We start from the raw sequence: 26,414 nt of genomic DNA, 5'->3' as shown, positions 1-26,414 counted from the left end.
AACGGTCAGTCCACGATGAATGTCACTTTCCAAAAATAAAAAGGAAGAGACGATTGGATCATGTGGGCCACAAAATGTAAATCAATGGAAGGCCAACGATCTGATCCCAACTTGGAGCTTGGCCCAACTCGTAAATATTTTGCTTGATTTTATTGCTGTGCAATACCCACAATGACACTGACCTTTTGCACGGCTCGGATGCATTGAGAATTTGACGTGGTAAGGAAAAAGAGGTGCAGTATGGTATGGTGATAGTAGTAAGGGTTGTACCTGATCGTTTAAGTTTCAATGATTAACTAAAAGAAGCAGAGAGAAAATATCTGGATTTTTTTTATTAATGAGATATATTTAGCTCCTCTTTCCGAAGCTTTTTTTGACGGATGATTATTCGAAGGAGCGAAAGCTGCAGCTGTTTCAAAATGTCTAACATGCAAGTTTAATCCGGGCCATTATTTAATCCCGGGCCCAAGTGGTTTCCCTTTCGCTTGCTTTCTTATCTTGCCATCACGCCGGTTCATGTGGTGGCTGGTGGTCTTTGATGATCCGGAGGGTTCATCTCGTTTTGGTAGTTACATGGGTTGTCTGTCTCTTTGATGGGGTTTTCCTCCTAAGTTCAGAGGAAAGATAGTGCAGCCTGAGTGTGATCGGGCAATCAAAATTCATCCAGAAGAGCCTTTCAACACTGGACTGTTTTCACAATAGTCGAGCGCCCAGCGGTCCACTGACCAGGCGCCCGACCCGACGTGGACTGCTTATGCGCAATTTCCTTATTTGAGTCTAATTTCTCCGGTTCTCTACTTAAGGAGTTCCAAAACGGGATTAGGGTATAACATTAAGGCATTTTCACATCCAAGGTGAGAGAAAAAAAAAAAAAAAAGGAAAAGAAAAAGAGAAAAGAGAGAGAGAAAGCTTGTGGAAGGGAGGATTCTGCTCGTAAAGGTGATCTACTGCGCAGTCGACATCTCAGCGCTTCTACGTTCTCGTGATCAATGAGATCTCTCTGTTTTCATTATTCTTTTATTGTTCATCCACTCCTACGTGAGTGAAGAAGGTTCGATCCAAGCGGTGTATGCTTGTAATCGGATGTAACGTTTTACTTCATAGTGAATTGTTGCTCTTGACTAAGTCCCGTGGTTTTTACCTTTTGAAAGGTTTTCCATGTAAAATCTCTTGTGTCATGTGGTTTTTGCTTTAATTTATTTTATTGCTTTATTATATCCCATAATTCTAGTCTTTTGGGAGGCAGGATCCTAAGACTTTTTGTGCAACGCACCCAACACTCTTGACATGGGTTCGCTTGGAAGGGTCAATGGTCCACATTCGACTGGCCAAAAGTGGCCAATCAACAAGGGGACCCACTGTATGAAGGTCCGGATGTTGTAGCCCATTACCCCCGCTTTCAGTGGTCACGTAGCCAAAGAAGACTACTCTAAAACACCTCAGTCCGTTGGGTCCCATGTGTTGTGTGCTTGACATCCATTTCGTCTATCAGTTGCAGCTCTCGTTGTTAGCCCCAGGGAACAAAAATCAGCCAAATCCCCAATTCCGGTGGGCCACACTATAGGGGAAAATTGGGAGGGACGCCAACCATAAGTCTCTGTGGGGCTCACCGTGGTGTGTATATTTTATCTAACCGGTTCATCATCTGCATCTCACCAGAAAGAATAGACAGTCCAAAAATCAGCCTGACCCAGAAATCAGGTTGGCCAGGTTGCTGGAACTTAGGCTCTCGGCCTGTCCATTGTGTGGCCCATCTGAACTTTGGATCGTGCTGATTTTCTGGATGTACAGTGAACAAGGAATGGCTCACCTGATGGACGGAATGGATGTCATACGTAGGACACTGTAAGCCCTGCAGTGCACGCAGTGTTTTACCAGCCGCATACAACAGGTGTTCCTTATAATTGGACCACATGCATAGTTGTAAACAAGGACAGCAAGTCCACACATACACAAAAGTCGTTAAACAAAACAAAATGTTCTATGTATGCCAAGGAGAAGGAGCATGCCCTTGTCATTCTAGAAGGAAGAATAAAAAGAACCTCTTTTGTAGTGGCTTTTCCATCTCTGCGATGGATGGTACAGTCCTTATCCTATCCAGCGGTGTCCACTAACATTTTAGTGGCTGTAAGTCGTAAATCGAATTTCTTCTTTGTTGGGACCATGTTAATTAGTTGCAAATGAAAGATTTGTGGACAGTTGAGATCGGTTGCAAATGAAAGATTTGTGGACAGTTGAGATCGGTTGCAAATGAAAGATTTGTGGGGTTGATACATTTGCTAACACTTATGGCTAATATATTTTCTTTCTTAACCACCAATCTCTTGGGCAACAATTGAAGCGCTGTATCAATGGTTTGGATCACCCAACTGTTGGCCCCATGTTTGTAAGGCATGGGTGAACCAGGCAAACGAACGGCCAGGGTTCCCTCAGCATTTTGCCTATAATCTCAAGCTGTTGGTGAGCCATGCTATCGATAGGTCGGACCATATTATAAACAGGCTAAAAAATAATGATGTTCCACTAATCAGTTCCACCCCACCATCCAAATAAATAAATAAAAGGTGGGGCAGCATTTTGCACGGTTCAGATGTCCTGCACATGTGCCACATTGGTGGAAGAAATACTATGTTAAATTATCATACACGACACCAGAGGTGTACACGAACCGAGCTAGCTCGGTTAGCTCACTCCACTCGCATCGAAAAAGCTTGATTCGACTTGGTTCGAGGCTGAGTTCGAGCTGGCCCTAATTCGATTCGACTCGGATTGAACCCAACTCGAATCGAACTCAGATCGAACCAATTCAGTGACTCGGTTACTTTGATATTGATGTTGCTCACCAAGTGTTTGATGAAATGACTCAAAGAAGTGTAGCTGGTGACAAGGAAAGTATGTATATGAAACCAACACCCTTTTTTTTCTTGATTTTGATATTGCTTAGAAGATGTTTGATAAAATACCTGTAAAACCATTGCTGTTGTCTCAAATACAGTGAGATTTTGAAAGTGCAGTCCAAGTGTTTGTGAAAATGCTGCAATGGCAAACTCGGCTCAATCTTGGCTCAAACTGGCCAAAGCTGCTGACCGAACCGAACTGAGCCGAGCTGGCCAGTCAGGCTCAAGGACCGAGGCAAGCCGAGTTCGAGCTGAGGTCAGCTAGTGGCCGAGCCGAGTCAGCTCGACTCGGTTCGAGTATATGTACACCCCTACACGCCACCGTAGGTGATCAGTTGTCCCTCTTTCAACCTATTGCTTGCTTCTCCCAAAAACATAAGAATAAAAGCATACTATTGGAAAGAATGACTAGTGGGCTATGCAAAGTCCCAAACCCTTGTCAAGAATCATAAGAGCAGAGCATTATAATTGGGCAATCTTAACATAAGAGGAAATTATCCAGTCACAAATCTCACACAGCAACATGGGCAGAAAATTAGAAAGAAATTAAAAATAAAATAAAAATACACACACTCTGCAACAACTCCTGATGACGAGCTGAGCTTCAACAGCGTGACTTCAAAGTGCCCATGCCCCCACCATGCTTGTATACATGCTTCAGAGAAGGCCCCTCCGCCGTTTGTAGTCGCCAACTGTTAGAGTCAATGCATGGCGCCTCCCATCATTCTCTGGCACCCGGAAACCTATGGCTGCCTCTATCTTCTGTTTCCTTGCCATGAAACCCAAATGCGCCCCTTGCGGACCCCCAAACTTCTGCAAACCCGCCAATGATATTGGTAGCTCAAAGTCGTGCAATGTGTTGGACTCTGTCCCTTGGTCGACAGGAGCACTGGTGTCCACCAACTTCCCCGCACCTGCAGCTGCTTCCAGAGCAGCCACAGTCGCAGCCTCTCCAGCCCCCACTGCAATTCCAGAGCCGGGGCCTGTCGTGGCTCCCTCATCCCCATTGGCCGCTCCACCAGGCTTCGACACATAGTAGTTCCTAGATCTCGTCCATCTCCTCGAGAAAGGGTCGTATCCTGCCTCTCCGGCTTTCAGGCTCGTGTTCACCGGCTTCAACTCCGATGCATTCTTGAAGTTTTCGGCTCGGTTCTTTCTGTTCATCTCGGCCAGCCTCACGGCCTTGGCATCCTTCTCCTTTACCTGGCGGGACATGGCTTCTAGCTCCTGCAGCCTGGCCCGGATCCTCTCCACCTCTGCATCGTCCCGCCGGCTCTCTGCCACCTCCATCTCCTTCCTCAGGCGGTTCTTCTCAGCTGCCACATTCAACGGCCTCGATGAGGCTGATTTCTTCTCCTGCAACATCTGCTTCACAGTGGCTGCTGAGTAGACAAAAACATTGGTCTTCTGTATGGCCTCCTTCTTGTCCATGATATCCTGCAGACTGGGCATCCGTGCGCCAGAGCGCTCTATCTCCCTGATCCACTCTTTAAACTCTGTCTCTGTAGGGGCCGAGTCAGAGACCCTGGCCATCTGCCACCTCGCAGCCGAGCTCTCATTGCCCCAAATGCAGTTCAAGTACTTGTGGGTGGTCCGGCCCTCCAGCTTATACTGTCGGTCTGGATCCGATGCATCTACATTCCGGACCATACAGAGCCTATAGATGCTCACCTTATCCCTAGACATCCCGATCCCGACTCTCACAAAGCAGCCAACGATCAGCTCTTCAAAGAAGGGTTCCATGAACCACTTTGCCAGCTTTGACCTCCGGATTGTGACGTCTTTGATATCCTCATAAGTCAACTTCTCCTCTTCAGACTTCAGCCCTTCATCATCGCTCTCTGGCATCACTCCACCAGATGCAGACTCCTCATCGCTGCTATCGCTCCTGCTACTCTCACTTCTGCTCGAGTCACTGGTCATGCTTGCCGCAGTCATGGCCTTCCGCCTGACAGGTGAAGATTCCCTGCCACCAGCTCCAGCGGATGCAACCCTCAGTCTACGTTGACCCTCCGAACCCTGCTGTTTCAACCGCTTCGCACGCAGCTCATTCAGCGCATCCTTGGCGGCTGTTTTGTTAAACTTGTTAGTGGATGAGCGCCCGCGGGCTGGCAGTGGAGGGGGGGACTCTTTCCTCGGTCGTGTCTTCTTGTCACTTTGAGATGATGCCCTTACCTTTTTCTTCAACTGAGAATCATTTTTCTTGTCGGCCCGCTCTGATAGGATCATCTCCCGATCAAGCTCGGACATCTTTGCGAGTGCTTCCCTGTCTGCATCATCTTTGTAAAGGTCTCTCCCAATAGAGGATGCGCTATCTGAATCATCGCCGCTACCATCCCCGTGACCATCATCGTCATCTCCATGGCTACCCATATCATCATCGTTTTCCATGGGATCAAGCCTCTTCCTCAGATGGACCTAGGATCTAGAAGGTTTTTGGGCTTTATTACCTGGGTCATCTGAGTCATCATCCTTTGAATCACTCCCATAATCAGAATATGAACCTTCCCATCACCTTTTTTACTAAGGACGAGAGGGTCGTTTCCTCTCAGATGTGTCAGTTCTCCCAGCAGCTTCCAGGAGTAAGTTTTCTAAATCTGTCATGATCTTCTTTCTCTTTCTACACTAGGAATAGTGATTGTCTCTTGAATGACCTACAACATTATCATTAACCAAGTTTAGTAGAGATCAAACAACAGAAATCAAGTAGCTTAAGTGGAAAAGGAAAAAAAAAACAGTATGTTATGAGAATTAGGTACTTGCAAAAAGCTTGTATCAAATATGAAAGACTGGAAAATATGCATGCCCTCCACACTCAGAAACGGCGTGCACTGCACAAGGCCCTTTAAGAAAGTGACCAAGGTCAAAGATGCCTTAAATCCTTCATTTCTTGGATAAAATACATTTCATAACAAAAGGAAACAGAAAAATGAAATCAGTGAAGAAAACAAGTGACGAACATGAGCTTGACCCTTAGAGGCTCGTTCATGAAGTTCACCCCTTCTACTCCTTCATGTGGTGATCCAGACCATTGATCTAGCAGGTCCTATCATAAAATGGCCTACATGCAAACTTCAGTGCTGATTACAGATCATAGTCGTCCATGCATGTGTTGAAGTTTTGGACAGGTATTTTTCATTCCCCTTTGAATGGACAGTGAGGACTCTGATCAGTGAAAATATTTTCAATGTGGCCCATCTACAGTGTACCTTCTAGATGAAGGTCTGGAACATCACATGATGGGGCAGAAGGGACCTGGCATTACTCAAATTAATGCAGTTGTTGAAGGGATTTGAAATCAGTACTACTTGGTGACTAGCCTAGTTCGACAAAGACATGTCATATGCAGGAGCCTGGCCAGCTTTCATTTTTTAGAAGAATGCAGCAAGATTTTATTGAGAACAGGAGAAAACAACTCAAGCAGGGTGCAACCTATGCCTGCCTACGACACCAAAAAGACTAAAACCACAGCTCATTGATTAAATGAATTGTTTAATCAGAAGTGAGGAAGAAAACTAAACATAAGACAAAGCAGGATACAGGCCTGCAGAAAAAAAAAAAAAAAAAAGCCGTAGCCTACTGGGGTAAAAGAAAGCTATGAATTCCAATCAAAGAACTGCCATTCTGCCAGAACATCACTACCAGGCAACGCTCTGGAAGCCCATTCAACCATACTAGCCTTGATGCAATTGAACAGACCCACGACTGAAATTTGCTCATCCTTGAAGATCCAACTGTTCCTCTCTTTCCATACTTCCAAGCAGAGCTAGAGGAAGGATTCTCTGCATAATCCTCATGCTACCCAAAAGCGACCCGCTGTCTCACCTAAAGAATAACTCTCCAAGGGTGGTGCACCTCATTGTCCATTGGATTCCGAATTGCCTAACGAAGCTGCCCCAATGGATCGTTGCAACATTACAGTGGATAAATAGATGATGAACAGATTCCTCGTCGCATTTACACATAACGCGTCCATTTGGCCTTTGAAAACCTCTGCTTTTGAAGATGATTGATTGTGACAATCTTATCCTTAACTGCTGTCCATACAAAAGCAGCTGCTCAAAGGAGGGACTTTTGCTTTGAAGACTGGGGAGGGGGGATGCATTCCAAGGCTGTCGCAATTCAAATAAAGATTTGACTGAAAAATTGCCTGAAGCATTCCATTTCTTCTTCGGATGGTGGATGGTAATAAGATCACTGGATAAAGGAACTGGAGAAGACACTGAAAACCCCCGACTTCGTCATCTTTCAGATTACATCTAAAAATCAAAATTCACACCTGACTGCCTCCTATGTGGTCCACAACCTAGTTAACCATGGCGTATTGATTTTTCAGAACATGATAGAAACTGGTATAAACATCAGCAAAATCTGTCTCCCAACCAAATGCCCACCTAGCCACAAGATGTGGATAAATCACCCACTCCAAGACACCTTTCAACATTCTGGAATTTGATTGCCTGTTTAACAATATGAGGTCCAACCAGTGTTCGAGTTGTCGGTATCGCTACAAGTTTCGCTCGCCAAAGATAAAGATATAATATCGTTATCGCCGATAACCGGAAATGCGGGGAAAAAGAGGAAAACATGGGAAAAACGATGGAATTTTTCAGTGAAACTTCAGTACATGCCTGAATACACATATTTACATATTCAGGAATGAAAAAATCATTATTAGAATGCATTAAATAATAAGTTTTCATTTAATGGGGGCCAAAAGGCATGCATTGTCGTACCGTCCAATTAATTTGGTGAAGTCAAACCGTCCAATTAATAGATATGTTATTGATTTTCCAATCACCCAGTAAATGCATTGTAAATGTGTGTGGGTTATGCACGCCATCCATGGATCATTCTCAACAGTGCAAGCATGTTCATGCATATTATTCTAATGCAAAACATGTCTATAGAGTGATGGGGACATCACGCGCACTCACGCCGCCCCCCCTACGCACGTACGTACGTAGAAAGAGGACCCCACCATCGATATGGCTCGATGATGACATCCAGGGAAGGCCTCCTAACTAGAAGTCAAGTTTTGGTTCAGAAAAGTGGCCCGATAGTCAAGAAAAGCTCACCATGGGATCTCATGATCGTGGCCCACTCGTCGGATTGGTTTTATATTTTACGTTTTGCTTTTTGTTATTATTTAGAACATCGTGAATGTTTTAAATTTCCTTGTTTAGTTTTTATTTTAGTTTACTTCATCGCCAAGTAATCGGTGTCACACATGGTGCGAGTTTTTGGGTATAGGGTTCTCCCTATAAATAGGCACCCCTTGTAGTTATTTTCATTCATTGAAGTTAATAAAAAATTCCTGCTTTATTTTTCTGCTCTCTTCGTGAGTTGTAGAAGAATTCAAAAGTGGGTGTGAAGCCCTCTCTTTTCGAAGGGCTAACTACGTGGTATGAAGCTACATCTATCCTCATCCGTCCTTACTTCTCTCATCCATATACCTCATCTTTTATCATCATTATTACTTTGAAATTTTCAACCTTTGCAGCTATTCATCCCCTACAACCAATTTTCATAATCTGGACCTATAGGAGGGCTGAAACTTCAGTGGAGTACTACGCCTCGACCTTACGTCGGATCAAGCTGAGTTTTGGGAGTTTTGGAATCCATCCCTGGCCGACCAGGGCCAAGGTGGCCTTTTTCTGAATAGTGGGCCCCACACACATACAGTCGGGATCACACGCACGTCCGTCTAGGCCATTGTTGCTGTCCACACGCGGGATCATCTTTTGGCTCAGGTTTTTATCCTCTTTTATCCTCTCATAGCCCTTTTTCATGAATCCTAACCCTAAATTACATAATCCCTAATTGATTTGCCCCTTTTTATCACCTTAGGGTTCCTTGAATTGAAATTAAGGAATCTCTTGGATTAGGGACTGATTTTTATGCATGAGTAGTTGATTTTATTTCCCTTTGACATCGTTTGGTTTATAATTTTTATTGGTCCAATCCTAGCCTATGTCGGCTTGGACCCGCATAGATTCCCTTTTTTAATTGAATGTTTGGAATTTTCATGTGGGACGTGGAATTTGTGTGATTGTTTTTGAATTGGTAGGATCTAAGCCTGAAATCTTGCATATCATATTTAATTTTCCATGTCCTGCATCAAATTTGGTATCAAAACCTAGGGTTCTTGTAGGGGAATTCATTACATGTTTAGGGTTTGGTTGTTTATATTCATTACGCATCAATTCTCATCATATATGGCTGTTTAGAGGTCCATAAACCTTGAAATAAGCTGCTGAAATTTTCTGTTATCCCCTTATTTGAATTATTTTAGAAATTAACTTAGTTTTCTATTTCTAGGTTTAGAAACTTTCCTTTTCTGGTTTTTTTATAAACTAATTTTTAAAAAACTTTCTTAATCTGTTTTTAGAAACTAATTTCCTTTCCTTTTTCTTTTTTATAAACTAATTTACTTTCCTTTTTCTTTTTTAGAAACTACCTAACTTTCTATTTTTAGCAACTTTCCTTTTTTCTTTTTCTTTAGAAACTGGGTTGTTTTTTTTAGAAACTTTTCTATTTTTTTTTTTTTTAGAAGCTTTCCCAATTTGTTTCTTTAGAAACTTTCCTTTTTTCGTTTTTTAGAAACTAAGTCGATTTTTTAAAATAAAATATAAAAAAAATCTCTTATATTTTGACAATTATATTCCTGAATTTTGGTTAGCACCCTACACTAAACATGGAACAATTGCAAGAGTCACTAAACAAGTTGTCCCAGAAGTTGGAGCTTATGATTAAGCGCTTGGAAATGGACCAATGCTTTGAGCAGCTTGATAAACGCATTACCCGACTAAAGACCATCACTAGGACAAACCCCACCATTGGGGTAGATGTCCAAACTCAAGCAGGTGGCCTGAAGGATAGACCAATGAATGGAGTTGGCCAAGGAATCAGTTATGGGTGTACACCCGTGTACTCACCCCATGAGGGACATCAAGACCACTATTTTGAGGGGTACAACATGTGCAGCCTTGTGACTGGAGAGAGTGCACCAGATGTTAGTGTAGAGTTATCCACTGAGGTCATTCTGGTAGTAGATGAGTTTCGTGATGTTTGTCCTCATGATCTACCGGATGAGTCCCATAGGAGGGATATAGAGCACGGACACCGTAATACCTACAACCGAGTTTACGTTGAATAATTTTGTCGATAGGTCCACAGGTCTAAGCCCTCGTGAAGTCGTTACTGATTATAAACCTAGGAAATTTATTGATCTTGTCCCTATGTCACTGTCTCATAGGCCGTCAGAGTCTGCAGAGTCTTTTGCGCATCACATTCATTCATGGCATCAAGAAATCAGGCAGAAGATCATGACTAATAATGAACATTGCACATTTTCTACAGACCAATATAAATGTTTCAAAGGATTCAATATTGGGGACTCTTTGATAGTCTGCATCAGGCCCGAGCGGTATCCTTCGAGGGTCGTTCGTAAGTTACACGCGTGTAGCGCTGGACCCGTCAAAATTATAAAACGAAACGGTCTCAATGTGTATGAGGTAGATCTTCCACCTTCCATGGGAATTAGTTTCACATCCGATGTGGAGGATTTAGTTACTTTTCAAGGGACCACTGATACTTTGTCCAGCCCTTCGCCCACCCATCCTGATTCCTCATATTTATCCCTTGAACCATGGCCCCTTCCCAACCCATTTTTCCAGCCTCTACCTCCCATATCTACTTTTCCTAACCTTTCTTCCCAGCCTCTACCTCCCATACCTACCCTTCCCGACCATTTTTCCAACCTCTACGTCTCATACCTACCCGTCTTGACCCATTTTTCCAGCCTCTACCTCCCATACCTACCCGTCCCGACCCATCTTCCCAGCCTTTACCTCCCATACCTATCCTTCCCGACTCATTTTCCCAGCCTCTATCTCTCATACCTAACCTTCACACACCCAAAAAGGAAATAGAGGATATCCTGAACAATCAGATAGTTTCAACGTCGGACGGCAGGTTTCAGAAGTACGTGGTTAAATGGAAGTCACGCCCAGCTTCAGACAGCACGTGGCTCACTGAAGAGGAGCTTCAGAGACTTGATCCTGACATCCTGGAGCGGTTCAGGAGTTTTATTTCGCCAGTAGCGAAATCTTTGCAGCCGACGAGAACTGATGGGGACATCACGCGCACTCACGCCGCCCCCCCTACGCACGTACGTACTTAGGAGGACCCCACCATCGATCTGGCTCGATGATGACATCCAGGGAGGGCCTCCTAAATAGAAGTCAAGTTTTGGTTCAGAAAAGTGGCCCGATAGTCAAGAAAAGCCCATCATGGGATCTCATGATCGTGGCCCACTCGTCGGATTGGTTTTATATTTTAGGTTTTGCTTCTTTTTATTATTTAGAACATCGTGAACGTTTTAGATTTTCTTGTTTGGTTTTTATTTTAGTTTACTTCATCGCCAAGTAATAGGTGTCGCACATGGTGCGAGTTTTTGGGTATAGGGTTCTCCCTATAAATAAGCACCCCTTATAGTTCTTTTCATTCATTGAAGTTAATAAAAAATTCCTGCTTTATTTTTCTGCTCTCTTCGTGAGTTGTGGAAGATTTCAAAAGTGGGTGCGAAGCCCTCCCTTTTTGAAGGGCTAACTACTGTGGTGCGAAGCCACATCGATCCCAATTCACCTCCATCTTCCATCATCTTTTTTTCCATCTTTCTCCACCATTCGTACTTCGAATGTCCTTTTGTTGCATCAGATTTCTTCATTACAGCAGGTTTCCAGATTTCGGCCCGCAGGCAAGCTGAAACTTCGGCGGAGCACCACGCACAAACCGTTCATCGGATCAAGCTGAGTTTTGGGGGTTTTGGAGTCCATCCCTGGCTGACCAGGGCCAAGGTGGCCTTTTTCTGAATAGTGGGCCCCACACACGTGCAGCTGGGATCACACGCACGTCCGTCTAGGCTATTGTTGTTGTCCACACGCGGGATCATCTTTTGGCTCAGGTTTTTATCCTCTCATAGTCCTTTTTCATGAATCCTAACCCTAAATTACATGATCCCTAATTGATTTGCCCATTTTTATCACCTTAGGGTTCCTTGAATTGAAATTAGGGAATCCCTTGGATTAGGGACTGATTTTTATGCATGAGTAGTTGATTTTATTTCCCTTTGACATCGTTTGGTTTATAATTTTTATTGGTCCAATCCTAGCCTATGTCGGCTTGGACCCGCATAGATTCCCCTTTTTAATTAAATGTTTGGAATTTTCATGTGGGACGTGGAATTTGTGTGATTGTTTCTAAATTGGTAGGATCTAAGCCTGAAATCTTGCATATCATATTTAATTTTCCATGTCCTGCATCATAGAGCCCATGTGGGCCCACCTATGACCATTAACAACCGTCTGATACAATGAGGGACCCTTCGATTGCTTATGTCCCAAAAATCACCATCATTGGATGATCAAAGGTATCATATTAATGTAATGAAAATGTACGGTGAGAGTAAAATCTATCTTACTGTCCATTTTGTACACACTTAATGAAATTATCTGTTAAAATGGATGGACGGAGTGGATAAAATATATCACAGTGGACCCACGTAATTTATGTGAACCCCAAGAGGGTTTCAATGGGACGCGGATTAGACACTGACTGGTTGAGTAGCGAGTTGGCTACTGAAGTGACGTCACCAAGTTCTGTGGGCCCCACTATGATGTATGTGTTAAATCCACACCGTCCATCCATTTTTAGATATCATTTTAGGGTATGAACCAAAGAATGAGGCAAATAAAAATTTGTAGTGGACCCCACCAAAGAAAATAGTGGGGAGAGTGATTCCCACCGTTGAAACTATCCTAAGGCCCATCATAATGTTTATTTGAAATCCAACCTGTTCAAAAGTTAAAAAAGACATGAAATAAGGTAAAACAAAAATATCAACTTGAAGTTTTTAATGGTGCGCGTCACTGTCCCACTGTTTTCTGTGTTGGGGTCCACTGGAGCTTTGGATTTAACTCGTTCTTTGGATATTGCCCTAAATTATCTCTCCAAATGGATGGAAGGTGTGGATACAAAACATACATCATGGTGGGGCCCAAGAAACTTGCTGACATCACTTCAGTAGCTAGTCTTGCTACTCAACATGTCAGTAGCTAATCCGCGCCCGTGTTTCAATGGTGGGGCATTCAATCCTCCGCTAGTTTTTACAGTGTGGTCCACTTGATTTTTAGATCTGTCTTATTTTTTGGATCAAGACTTACGACGAGCTCACCAAGTTGAAGGACGGTTTGGATATAACTCATACCTCATGATGGGACCCACAGAAATTGGTGACGTCAACACACTGGTGTGTGGTACAGCAGCCAATCCGCTTCCAGTGAGTACGGGATCTCACCGTATCCTGTACCACACGCGGATTAATGCGGAGGATCCGATGGCCATTGAGGGGCCACCGTGATGTATGAAATTTATCCATACCATCCATTCATTTCTTCATATTATTTTAGAACATTATCCCAAACAAATTATAAGATCTAAATCTCAAATGGGCCACACGGTGGTAATTAAATTACTACTGTTGAAAAATTCTTAGGGACAAAGAAGTTTTAGATCAAGATTATATTTGTTTTTTCACTCCATCCAGGTGTATATGACCATATCAAGGGGTTGGATGTAAAATAAACAATACAGTGGGCCCTAGGAAGGTTTCAACGGTGGGTGTCCTTAGCATCGTTGCTTTCTATGGTGTGGTCCACTTGATCTTTGGATATGCTTCAATTTTGGGCTCAACCCCTTAAATTAAATGGAAAAACATATGGACAGCGTAGATAGACCACATACATTCAAGGTGGGCCCAAATGAGTTTAGTCGGTACGATAGGGGCGCACTGAGTAAGTCGATGCGAAATTGGATTTCACAAAAAGGGACGCGGTGACGTCACCAAGCTCTGTGGACCCCACCATGATGCATGTGTTGTATCCATACCGTCCAACCATTTGGAGAGATCGTTTTATGGCATAAGAAAAAGAAGTAGATAGATCTGAAGTTAAAGTGGACCCACCACAGAAAGCCGCGGGAGCAGTCACACTCACCGTTGAAACATTTCTAGGGTCCACCATGATGTATTTTTCAAATCCAACCTATTCATAAGTTAACATGGAGATATATGAAGTAAAAAAAAAAAAAAAAATCAACTTGATCGGAAACTTTTGTGGCCCCTAAGAAGTTTTGAACGGTGGATGTCACTGTACCCACTGTTTTCTATGGTGGGTCCACTTGAACTTTAGATGTATCACATTCTTTTTCTCATGACATAAAACAATATCTCCAAATTAATGGATGGTATGGATACAACACATGGATCATGGTGGGGGGTCCACAGAGCTTGGTATAGCGATTTGGCTACTAACCTCTCAGTATCTAATCCGCGTCCCACAAAAACATGAGAAAAGGCCTAAGAGGGATTCTCGCTCGAGGGGGGGGGGGAACTAAAGAGGGGCTTTGCGAGAGTTTTGCGGGAGATTTGAAATCCCTAAATCATCCCAAATCGCGAGTAAATCTTGCTCAAATCTCTGATTTCTCATCGATTTCTTGCCGTGGAGCTTTCAATTGAAACCGAAGAGGGAGGTGGTGAGATTTTTCTTACCTTTGGCGTACGCATACCGGCTCTGTCGATCGAGAAGCTTCTGTTCGAGCTCCAGTTCTAATTTCCGATTAACCAGGTACGAAAATTGAAAAAAATTTCCCCAATTCCGATAATATCGCCCGTAAGAAATGGAATATTCCGACTTGTCGCCGATTTCTCGCCCATATAAAAAAAAATTCGTTGATTTCTTGCCGACAACTGGCAGAGAAACGAAAAAAGGGGATTTCGGTGTCGCAGCACTGGCGACACCGATATTATCGTCGATATTATCGACATTTCGCCGATAACTTAAACACTGGGCCCAACCATTGTTTGGAGAACCATACCTTTCGCTGATGACTCATCTCCAGAGTGCATCCTTCTTCAACCCAAGCCCCCGCCAAGAAAATCCACCTCCATGGAGTCAGAAGCCATTTTCTCATGAAATGGGATACAAAATCTAGGAAGGGTTTTTTCCTTTCAAGTGTACCATAACTCTGCAAGTGAGATTCAGGATGATCTCCCCAGGACACCTGTCCTTGTTGGTAGATGGGTAGTTGATATACAAAACACTCCAGCTTTACGTCTACTCAATCTTATCTTGGTAGGTGGGGATGAGCTGGCTGGTACTGCTAATTCACCGCACAAGCTGCCCATCTGGGATCTGCCAGACCTCGAACAACTATTCCAAACCTGCTGACTGGAGCGGTTGGACCCAAGTCATCTTCTTCTCCGATCAGCTGCCTACCATTTCCGGCAGTCAACCTGCAAGCTCTTCCTCATCTTGATCTAACTCTTCTACAGCCCAAACCTCGAAAGCTGAATCTCCTACTCTAACTGAGATCTTCTCCTCCATTTCCACCTTAGCTTTGGAGTAAATCTTCACCTTGGCAACTCAATTAGACTCTCCATAACATTGAGGGGATCTACTCCATGCATTTTCCCAAGCAATCCCCTACACCAAGCATTTCGCATAGCAATCCCCAATCTCCAAAAATGTTTCTAGAACTACACATGAAGAGGAATGCCATATAACCTAACCCAAAGAACCTACCATCCTCCGAAATAGTTTGACCATTGCAGAATGGCTCTAAGACTTGATTCTCATGCAGCTTAAGGATTTTCGTTAAAGCCTTGCAGGGAGAAGTCAGTTGAAGCCCAACTTCTGAGATCCTCAAGCAGCCAGTCCTCCACATGGTAATCTGTAATGCCAACCAACACTGCTTTCAAAAGGGATATCTTGTCTTCCGCTGCTGAAGACTCCATAAAAACAATATCACCTTTGACGTTCCTCCTAGCTCCTCTAAAGATGACTAGCTGGGAGCCAATGAGGGCATCCTTGAAACAACCCTTCACATTCAGGGGGGCATTGCCTTGGCACCAAAGATCTCTAGCTTTTGGAGAGGCAAGAGCAGCATAGGACTGGCATCTGACTTCACCTCCGAACTTGTCAGCACTTTTACGAGCTCAACCCCAATATGCCCCATGAATTCCACTCCGTTCGACATTCTGATGGCGTTAATGGCTTCCCTCCTCTTAAAGCAAAGGAAAGCAATTCCTCTCGGTCTTTTGAAATCCCTACTAACTGGAACAAAAACATCAGCCACTTGCCCAGATCATTCAAAGAATGACTCAATGTCTGTTGCCCTTATAAAGAATGGTTAAGTTGGAGACAAACAGAGAAATCAGATCTCCAAAGCTCGCTAGCTTTCTATTCTTACTCTTTACTTCCCACCATCCTCACTTCAGAGATAGGAGCGAAGGTTGATGACATAACATTGGGGAATGTTAGGAAAATGGTGGATTTTTTCAGTAAATGTAACCCAAAACCAGGGCCAGCTTTCACCCCTGTAAAACTAGCTAACAACCAACTGATGTACCTAGTATTGGGAAGATGACAACAAATGACAGTGCACGCTCCACACCACTAAATGTAACTTCTTAAATCTACACAGCCGGGTGAATAACAGCCCTCAAGCGTTTTTTTTTTTTTTTTTGGTGATTATGGCAGGGTATCCCCGACCCTTGTGAAGGCAAGACTATTCCCTGCGGATGCACGCAATCACCTGCAAACCATGTGCATCGGGTAAAGCACGGGGAGGGGAATCGAAACCACGTCTGTGGGGAGAAAACCCACGACGCTAGCCCTCAAGCATTATATTTCCTAACTTCATGCAAGCATTTCCTACAAAATTTGTTATTTGAGCTGCACTTGTGCTCGTCAATGTACACATTAACAGTAATGGTGGCTGTAACAGCCAGCCTTGTCGCCTTTACGATGTGGATCGTAATAACTTGTAAAGGCCCCATATCAGACTGTTATGGGCCCGTATCGGCACATTACGGGCCATTTCTTTCAGAACTGGCATGACATCCCTTTAACACAAAATGGGTCCCACCGCTACCATTACTTAACAGCCATTGTACAACTATTTTGCAATACCAGAGTGCTTGTGACTATCTAAATGCAGAAAATTTAAAACCATCAAGAGCCACAGTTGAGAAAGGAGATAATTGACTTCAATTATTTTCTCTTTCTTAACCAAATTAACATATGGTAAAGAGTTGAAATATAGACAAGGTAAAGGGACTGAGTAAAAAAGTACAACCAAGAAGAAAAGGAGATTATCTTAATTGAGATAAATAGCTCCAAACAGTTTGCCAATCTGTCTTACTAAAACTTGCTTCCAAAATAAATTGAAATTTGGAACAACAGTGCATATTTGAAAAGTAAAATGGCATATGAATCAGTTGATGAACATGTTATTTGAATTCATGTTGGAAGTTATGGCATAAGTTTGAAGCTGGCTGCCAACCTGCCGCAACCAAAGGATAAGTGTTCAACAAGATTGCAAGATCGAAGAAAATGATAGACAAATGGAGGAAACGTAGTGGTACCCAGTGTTCCCATTGTCGACGAAATGTCAATATTATCGCCGATAACATCGGTGTCGCTAGTCTAGCGACACCGATGCTCCAAATTTTCGTTTCTCTCTGGAATATCGGCGAAATATCGGCGATATCGTCGATAATGACTAGCGACACCGATGCTCCAAATTTTCGTTTCTCTCTGGAATATCGGCGAAATATCGGCGATATCGTCGATAATTGTGTTATTGCTGAGAATATCAACTGTAGCCACCAACCACATAACGTATTACAAGAAAACAGTAGTCAACGACCCCTTTTTTCGATAAATAGGTAAAAATCAGGAAAAAAAAAAAATCGGAAGATCGCTTTGATTTCGCTATTTTTTGTAAATACGCGAGAGTAATCTCGTACCTGGCCGATCAAAACTCAGAAGTCGGAAGAATGCATCGATCGACAACGCCGATCTTCGAATATTGCACACAGAGGTAAGAAACCTTTCTCGATTGGAAGCTCGAAATTTCGGCGAAAATCAGGGATTTTGGGAATTTCCTCACGCTTTGGGAATCATTTAGGGTTTTGAAACCCTCCCTAAAAAATCCCTCTTTCTTCGGTGAGAATCTCCCTCCGAACGAAATTTCAGGGTTCTTTTTTTTTTTTGGTTTTTCGACTTCGAGTTGTTGACGATATAGGGAAAGCAGAATAGTACAGAAAAGCTTAGTAGCGATTCGCTACGTCACCAAGTTTCGTAGACCCCACCATGATATATTTGTTATATCCATACCATCCATCCATTTGGTGAGATCATTTTATTCCATTAGTCAAAAAATGAGGTATATCCAAAGCTCAAGTGGACCCCACCACATAAAATAGTGGGGCCAGTGACGCCCACCGTCAAAACCTTTCTAGGGCCCACCACGATCCTAACCTATTCACAGGTTCACACAGACAGGGAAGAAGGGAAAATCATAAATATCATCTTGATTGAAAACTTGTGGCCCTTGTGAAGTTTAATGGTAGGCGTTCAATCCCCATTGTTTTCTATGGTGGGGTCCACTTGAGCTTTGGATCTGCCTCATTCTTTGGGTCATACCATAAAATGATTTCTCCAAATGGATGAACAGTTTAGATATAACACATACATCATGGTGGGTCCACATAACTTGGCGACATCCCTACGTCAACACGTTATTTTTGTACCGAGTAATTCATACGCTTAATCGTACAGAGTAAGCTCTCTTAAGCCCACGGTAAATGTTTGTGGTTTATCCATGTTGTCCATCCATTTTCCAGATAGTTTAGTGATTAATCCCAAAATTGAAGCATATCCAAAGCTCAAGTGGACCACACTAAAGGAAACGGTGAGAATAATGATTCCACCGTTGAAACCTTCCTAGGGCGCCCCACGGTGATGTTTTTTTTTTGTCATCAAAATTGTTCATCAGATCATACAGCTATGGATGAAGGTAAACCATAAAAAATCAGCTTGATTCAGAACTTGTGGCCCGTAAGAATTTTTCAACAGTATACGTTCAGTTCACACTGTTTCTTGTGGTGTGGTCCACTTGATTTTTGGATATGCTTCATTTTTTACATGAATCCCTAAAATTATAGGGTAAAAGAGATGGACAGAGTGGATAAACTACATAAATCATGTTGGGCCCTACACACTTTACTCAGTACGCTCATCATATTCAGTTACTCGGTGCAAAATTTGTTTCGGATTTTTCCCAATGAAGTCGTGGGCATGCGACTTCCTTGGCTTGGTGTTCTGTGGGACCCACTGTGATATTTTTCTGCCATCCAACCTCTTGATTAGGTCATACAGACCTAGATGAAATGAAAACACAATTATCAACTTGATCGGAAATTTTCATGGCTCCTAAAAAGTTTTTAATGGTGGGATTAAATCACTATTGTTTCCATTGGTGTGGTCCACTTGAGATTTGGATCTACTTTGTTTTTGGGACCATGCACTAAAATAATTATTTGAAACGGATGAATGGGGTGGATTTATCACAACGATAAAATTGGGCCCCACATGATAAAGATAACACGATGTTACCCGGGTAACAGCGAGCAGCTTTGGTGGACCCTGACTTTGGGGCCATCTTGACGTATGTGACTACATCCATGCTGTCCATACGTATTGGAAACTAATTTTAGGGCATGATCAAAAAAATTTTAAAAAAATAATTTTAAAAAAATGAAGCAAATCCAATTTTTAAATGGACCATAGTATAGGAAACAGTAGTAATTGACCATTAAAAACTTCCTGTGGGCCACAAGGTTTGGATCAAGCTGATATTTGTGTGGTCTCTTAATATAGGTCTTTGTGACCTTATAAACAGGTTGGATGGCAAATAAACATTCCGGTGGACTTCATGAAGTTTTTAGTTGGGGGGATTCAATCACAACTGTTTCCTGTGGTGTGGTGCACCTAGAGGTGGGCATGTTGGACCCGATCCGGTGCATCCGACCCTACCCGATCCAATCCGACCCGTTCCAAACAGAACCGACGACCTAGATCAGGCCTGATTGAGTCTGTCCATCCAGATCCATTCGTTTTTCTAGTCAGGTTCAAATAATGGTGTATCCGGACAGATCCGATCCGAAAACCCGAACCGAAAGGGTCCGAACTGACCTGACCCGACCCGGAGCGAGTAGTATAAATATTATTTTTACCCTAAACCTAACCCACCCAAATCGTTTTTACCCTCCCTCTTTTCTTACCCTACTCTCTCCCGCCCGAACAAACGATCTTCTTCCTCTCCTTTTCTTCTTCGACGCTCAATCCGAACCCAGGCCACCACTCTAGGCACCAGCTGCTGCCTGTCGTCCGTCCCTGTCTTCATGATATTAATTTCTTACCCTGTCTTCTTCGACGCTCGATACCTCATTCTTATGGCTCGTTTGCTTGATTTACTTCACCCAAGTTTGATTGTCTCATGCTCCCTTTTCATTTGATCCATGTATTCTTGAGAATTTTGGTAGCTTTGGTTTGATTTTGTTCTTGATTGGATATTGTTTTGGTGTCTTTAAAGAGATGGTTCTTTTTTGGGATTTGAGTTTTTTTGGATTTGGGTTTTGGGTATTAAGATTTTGGGTCTTGGATTTTTAGGAGTTGGCATAGGTGGATTTCTAATCTTCGATCTTTTTTGGATTTTGATATTCTGACTTTGTTGTGCTGTTTTGCATTTGGATAATTTTCTCTCTTTTTTGTGATGTTGGGTGCGTTCAATTTTCAAATTGTAGGGAGAAGCTTAGGGCCTGTTTGGATGTACCACAAATCATGATTGGGATCTTTGTAAACACCCATTTGACCACCTTCTTTGGATGTCATGGTGCAAAGAGTATGCGTGTGTGTTTTGATGAGTAACCTGTAAAGGGTGTATTTCTGCTGAAATTGAATGTTTATGTTCAAGGTGAATTATGTGGAGCACAATCGATCCGAACTTGGCCAAATCCGATCCGACTCGGTTTTCCTGACCGAATCGGACTAGGCTCGGTTCAAGCCAGCATGGGTTAGGATCGGATCGAGTCAAATGACCCAGACTCGGTCCCGGATCGGACCGAGTTCGGGTCAGGCCATGCAAAACTCGGACCGAGTCGAGTTGGACCCAATCCGATTCAACTCGTTCCGATGCCCAGCTCTAGGTCTACCTAAGATTTGGGCATGCTTCATTTTTTGGATTATGCCTTAAATTGAGCTTTGAAAATGGTTGGACGGTGTAGATTTAAGGCACATGCATCACTGTGAGCCCCACAGTTAAGGGTCCCACCCAACTTGGTGGATCAGGGGACCGAAAATGATGTCTATGTTTATCCATGTCGTTCATTCATTTTTTCATATCATTTTAAGGTATGAGCCAAAAAATTAGGTATATTCAAATCTCATGTGAAGCACACCACAAGAATCAGCGTGATTGAACGCCAACATTAAAAACTTCTTTGGTGTCATAAAAGCTTTGGATGAAGCTGATATTTGTCTTTTCCTTCAATCACCACAGTTTCATGTCCACTTGAGATGTGGATTTGTCTTATTTTGGGGCCCAAGCCATAAAATATGTGTATTTAGGCATGTCTTAAAGTTTTACTAAAAAATTCTACAATTTTCTCCATGTTTCCCCCTTTTTTCCCGCATTTCCAGTTATCGGCGATAACGATATTATATCTTTATCTTTAGCCAGCGAAACTTTTAGCGATACCGACAACTCAAACACTGGTGGTACCTACTTATAATAATCAATGAGACATACAAAGCTGCACTAACTACTGTAGGATTAACTTATGACCATAACATGGAACTTTGGGAAAGAGTGATCGAGCAAAAACCATGGCATGAGAGGAATGTAGCAAAAATCAGTTTAGTTTCACGATAAGGAGGTCTATCGCTGGAGTTATTTTCCTAATTAGACAATTGATGGAGAAATATAGAGAGAGAATGATCTCTACATGATCTTTATTGACTGAGTGAAAGCTTATGATTGGAACCCTAGAGGGTTAATTTGATGGATGTTGGGAAATGAGTTTCGAGACGATATATTGACATGATTAAGGATATGTATGAAGAAGCAATAACAAATGTAAAGACCGCTAGTGGAGAGACAAGTGAGTTCCCAATTACTATAGGCTTGCACCAAGGATCGGCATTGAGCCGATACCTTTTTCCTAATGGTTACAGATGAGTTAATGAGGGATTTGCAGGAAGAGATCCAATGGTCTATGTTGTTTCCAAATGGCATAATTTTGATTGACAAGATGAGGGAGCGCATAAACACAAAACTAGACCTATGGACAGGTGCTTTAGAATCTAAAGGATTTTAAATTAACCAAACTACAAAAATTATAAGGAATGTAATTTCAGTAACAATAGGAGTCAGAACGAGGAATTAGTTAAGATTGTTGACCAAGAAGTTTTCCAAAATGACCACTTTCAATATCTTGGGTCAATAATACATGGGAGTGGACAGATTGAAAATGATGTTGCTCATAGAACTCGAGTGGGTTCGAAGAAATGGAGATGTGCCTCTATAGTTTTATGTGATTACCATGGATCACTCAAACTGAAAGGGAAATTTTATAGGATAGACATGATATATGGGATGCTTGGCAGTTAAGGAACAACACGTTCATAGAATGTGTGGTTGAAATGACTCTGAGGATGTTGGGATAGATGAGCGGCAAGATAAGGATAGACTTAGAAATGAAAACAATCGCAAGAACTTAAGAGTAGGCACCAATAGGTAATAAGATGAGGGAAAGTAAACGAAGATGATTCAGCCATGTGCAACAAATAGCACGAATTGCATCAGTTAGAACATAAGAGTGAGTTAGTACAAGATGAAAGCTCTAAAGGCAAGGGGAAGGCCCAAAAGGACATGGGTGGAGGTAGTAAGAAAAGACTTGACGATCTGTGGTCAAACCGAGGTCATGGCCCTAGATAGAGTGGAATTGCGGAAAGGGATTCATGTAGTTGATCCCAATTAGTCTGGATACGGCTTAGATGATGATGATAATGGATCGGTCGATGAACACATAAAAGGAAAGTGCCTCTAACAACTATCACAATATTGGATTATAAATGGGATTAAATCTCTTCATGGAACCATTCATGTGACAAAACTAAATTTCACACATGCCAAAACCATTTTATGCATCGACTATTTCTACGGAAATCATATGTGGAAACTATTACTATGGAAATCATTGTGAAAAAATATCGCCGAGATTTTCAAAATCTCATGATATTTTCACACACACACACACACACACACACACACACACACACACAAAAAATCATCAAAAAAATATCATTTTGAGAATATCACGAGACTTTCAAAATCTAAACAGCTTTTAATTTTTTGCAATTTTATCGCGAAACTATTGCAATTTTAACACGTGGAATATTTAGAAGTTCAAATAATTCATGTATACCTATATATTTAAATTTTTATAATTATTTATTAGTTTATAATAAACAATTTTTGATATTTTATTTTCAGCAAGATTTTTCCGATAATATTGTGAGAAAAAATTGTTGGAGGAAAAGGATTCATGTAGCCAAACCCATTTAATTGGCATAAGGCTTAGATGATGATGAATGTGAGAAAAATGTCAATCTGAAAAATCTCCAAAGAAATCCCTGGCCGAGAAATTGTCAAGAATGAGATCTGCCACTATGATAGACATTAGCAATAGACCTTCAATTCTCATGAAAAAACTAACCCTCCAGCAGAATATACAAAGTAATGAGGCCAATCTTCTCAAAAGGAAGGTCTAATCATGGATCATACTATCATAGTTGTATGAAATGGAAGGAGGAGTGGATTTGGGTGTGGGAACAAGTGGTGGCTTTTTTCATAGATAATGGTTAGCATGTATTAGTTAAAAAGAAGGTACAACTACAATCCATCAAGAGAATGTGTGAGAGTCCCCTATACGAAGAATCGGCAATACAATTGGCCTCTCTGGGCACTTGTATTAAAAGAAATAGTCATGGCTCCGATCCACAACTTTAAGGGATTTAGGATGAAAGCTAGCTTCCGTGGTGGTGTGCATTTCCTTGATGTTCATGTGATTGTTGAAGAAGAGTCCCCTACCATGACTAGCGTATCACCTACCCAACTCGCAAAAATATCCACCCAAACCACAATGGCTAGACGCTATGCCCGGTTTGAGTCGCCAACTGATGGTTGCAACTTGCAAAGGAACATAAGTGCTACGGAGGCATATGTAAAATCATACTAACTAATTCAACACATGATCTAATTCACCAATAGATAGCAACTATTAAATAATCGAATTCACAGAAATTTAACAAATTGGGACTCAAGAAGAGGTGGTCCCAATTCCATCCAGTTTGACCACAAGTTATAGTCCCAATCCCAATCCCAATTCACAGAAATTTTAAGGGCTAATTTAATATTTTTTCAGAAATGAAATAGGGGAACTGGAGATGTCATTCAGAAGCTGTGTTCCGTGGATAACCCCGTACCGTACAATTCCAGTAGTATCCTTATAAAGGCGACAAAGGACATGTAATTGGGGATTATAAGAAGCACCCAGTGAAAAAGCACCATATGCTATTGTTAGAATGCAGGGCCCATAAATCACTTCGGAGATGCCATGTGATGAAATGGCGCTTTACCCTTCTCAGGGCTTGTATCATCAAGTAGGCATGATGCTTTTCAATTGGGCCACATCGGCAGATGCAGGAATTCCCTGTAATGCATTGGGCCACATCAATGGTTGTAGGAATCCTGTGAACTCACAGTCATGAGCAATTCATGCCTCATGACAGGCCAAACTCACCCACCTGGGATTAAACCAGGTTTACTTGTAAGGAAGAGAGTTAAATGATCAAATGTTTAAAATAATCCATTCTAAGAATATAGTTTTCTTTAAAAGTATTCTCCATGCAAACCAAGTCCATATAAAGCAGTCTGGATCCTTAAAAACATTGACCCATATCTTATGATTGTTGTTAAAAGCTAAAACTCCACGAGCTCTACAATTTTGGCCAAACTACACATCTATATTGAGTGGGAACAGCTCGCAAGTGTCTTCAAAATGTCTATTCTTTTTAAATAAGGGTGGCCCTCTTGATTATGGGACAGGACAACAGGCCGGGCTGATCTATTCATCATTTGCCCTGGACTACCAGCTTGGGATTTCAAACCCGAGCCCTGCCAATTTTAGGGTTCCAGACCCTGCCCTACAGGTTGGGCTGCCCAAAATCGGCATTGAGATTGAGAGAGAGAGAGAGAGAGAGAGAGAGAGAGAGAGAGAGAGAGAAATACCTCAATGTTCCTGGAGATTTGAGCCTTCAACCACAGATTCAGAGAGAGTGAGATGGCGTGCGTGGGTAGGGCGGTCGGCAACAGAATCTTCGGTGGGGATAGAGAGAGACAGTGGTAAGAGAGATCGAGCAAGGAAGAGAGAAAGAGGAGGGAGAGAGAGATCGACAGGAAGAAAGAGAGGGAGAGATCTGTAGTCAGAGAGAGGAGACGGGACTAAGGGCGAGAGAGGGAACGGGACGCGGATTAGATACTGACAGGTTGAGTAGCAGACTCGCTACTGAAGTGACGTCACCAAGTTCTGTGGGGCCCAACATGATGTATGTGTTGTATCTGAACCGTTCACCCATTTGGAGAAATCGTTTTATGGTATGAGACAAATAATGAGTCAGATCCAGATCTTTAGGGCCTGTTTGGGCGGTGGGATTAGAAGGGATTAGGTGGGATGGGATTCACTCTGTGCCAATTCCACTCCATGTTTGGGAAGAATAAAAAAGCTTGGAATTACATTAATGTTAGCAAGTTGTGTAGGTCTCACCATGATGTGTGGGCTATACCCACACCATCCACCCATTTATCGAGACATGGGCCAAACAATCGGGTAAATCTAAAGCTCAAGTGGACCCTACCATAGAAAGCAATAGGGATTGAATACTCATCGTTGAAAACTTCTTTGGGGTCACATAAGTTTTGGATCTACCTCATTTTTAGGCCCATGTCATAAAATAAGGTTACAAAACAAATCAACAGTCTAGATATAACACATTGTGTTATTCTCAATAATTCCAATATACCACGTTATTATAACAAAGCATGCCGTTAATCTTATCTCATGGCAACATGGGACAATCCCATCTAATCCCACCTCCCGAATAGGCCCTTGGTGGATACACCACAAAAAATAGTGGGGCGAGTGACGCCCACCCTTGAAACCTTCCTAAGGTCCACTATGATGTTTATCTCAAATCCAACCTGCTTATAAGTTAAGATAGACATTAAATAAGGGAAAAATAAAATAAAATTTCAGCTTGATCAAAAACTTTTGTGGCCCTTAGAAAATTTTAATTGTGGGCATTACCCTCTAGTTTTTTGTGGTGGGATCCAATCGAGCTTTGGATCTGAATCATTCTTTGTCTCATGCCCTAAAATGAAATCTACAAATAGATGAACGGTGTGGATACAACACATACATCATAGTGGTTCCCACATGACTTGGTGACATCACTCCAGTAGCGAGTCTGGCTACTCAACTTTATCGGT

General features: G+C 42.3%; 1 protein-coding gene across 1 annotated transcript; it reads right to left on the bottom strand.

Moving 5' to 3' along the window:
* Positions 1-3,314: 3,314 nt before the first annotated feature.
* Positions 3,315-25,349, bottom strand: LOC131228585 (protein RTF1 homolog). The gene is made up of 2 exons (XM_058224341.1): positions 25,158-25,349; positions 3,315-5,551 (listed from the first exon to the last, which is right to left on the bottom strand). The coding sequence occupies exon 2, from the start codon at positions 5,286-5,288 to the stop codon at positions 3,555-3,557; it is 1,734 nt and encodes a 577-aa protein (XP_058080324.1). The 5' UTR covers positions 5,289-5,551; positions 25,158-25,349; the 3' UTR covers positions 3,315-3,554.
* Between the last annotated feature and the right edge of the window lie 1,065 nt (positions 25,350-26,414).

The sequence above is a fragment of the Magnolia sinica genome, chromosome 16 (assembly GCF_029962835.1).
Source record: "Magnolia sinica isolate HGM2019 chromosome 16, MsV1, whole genome shotgun sequence".
NCBI classification, from domain to species: Eukaryota; Viridiplantae; Streptophyta; class Magnoliopsida; order Magnoliales; family Magnoliaceae; genus Magnolia; species Magnolia sinica.
The sequence above is the reverse complement of the archived record's forward strand: the minus strand, read 5'-3'. Positions and strand labels throughout refer to the sequence as shown.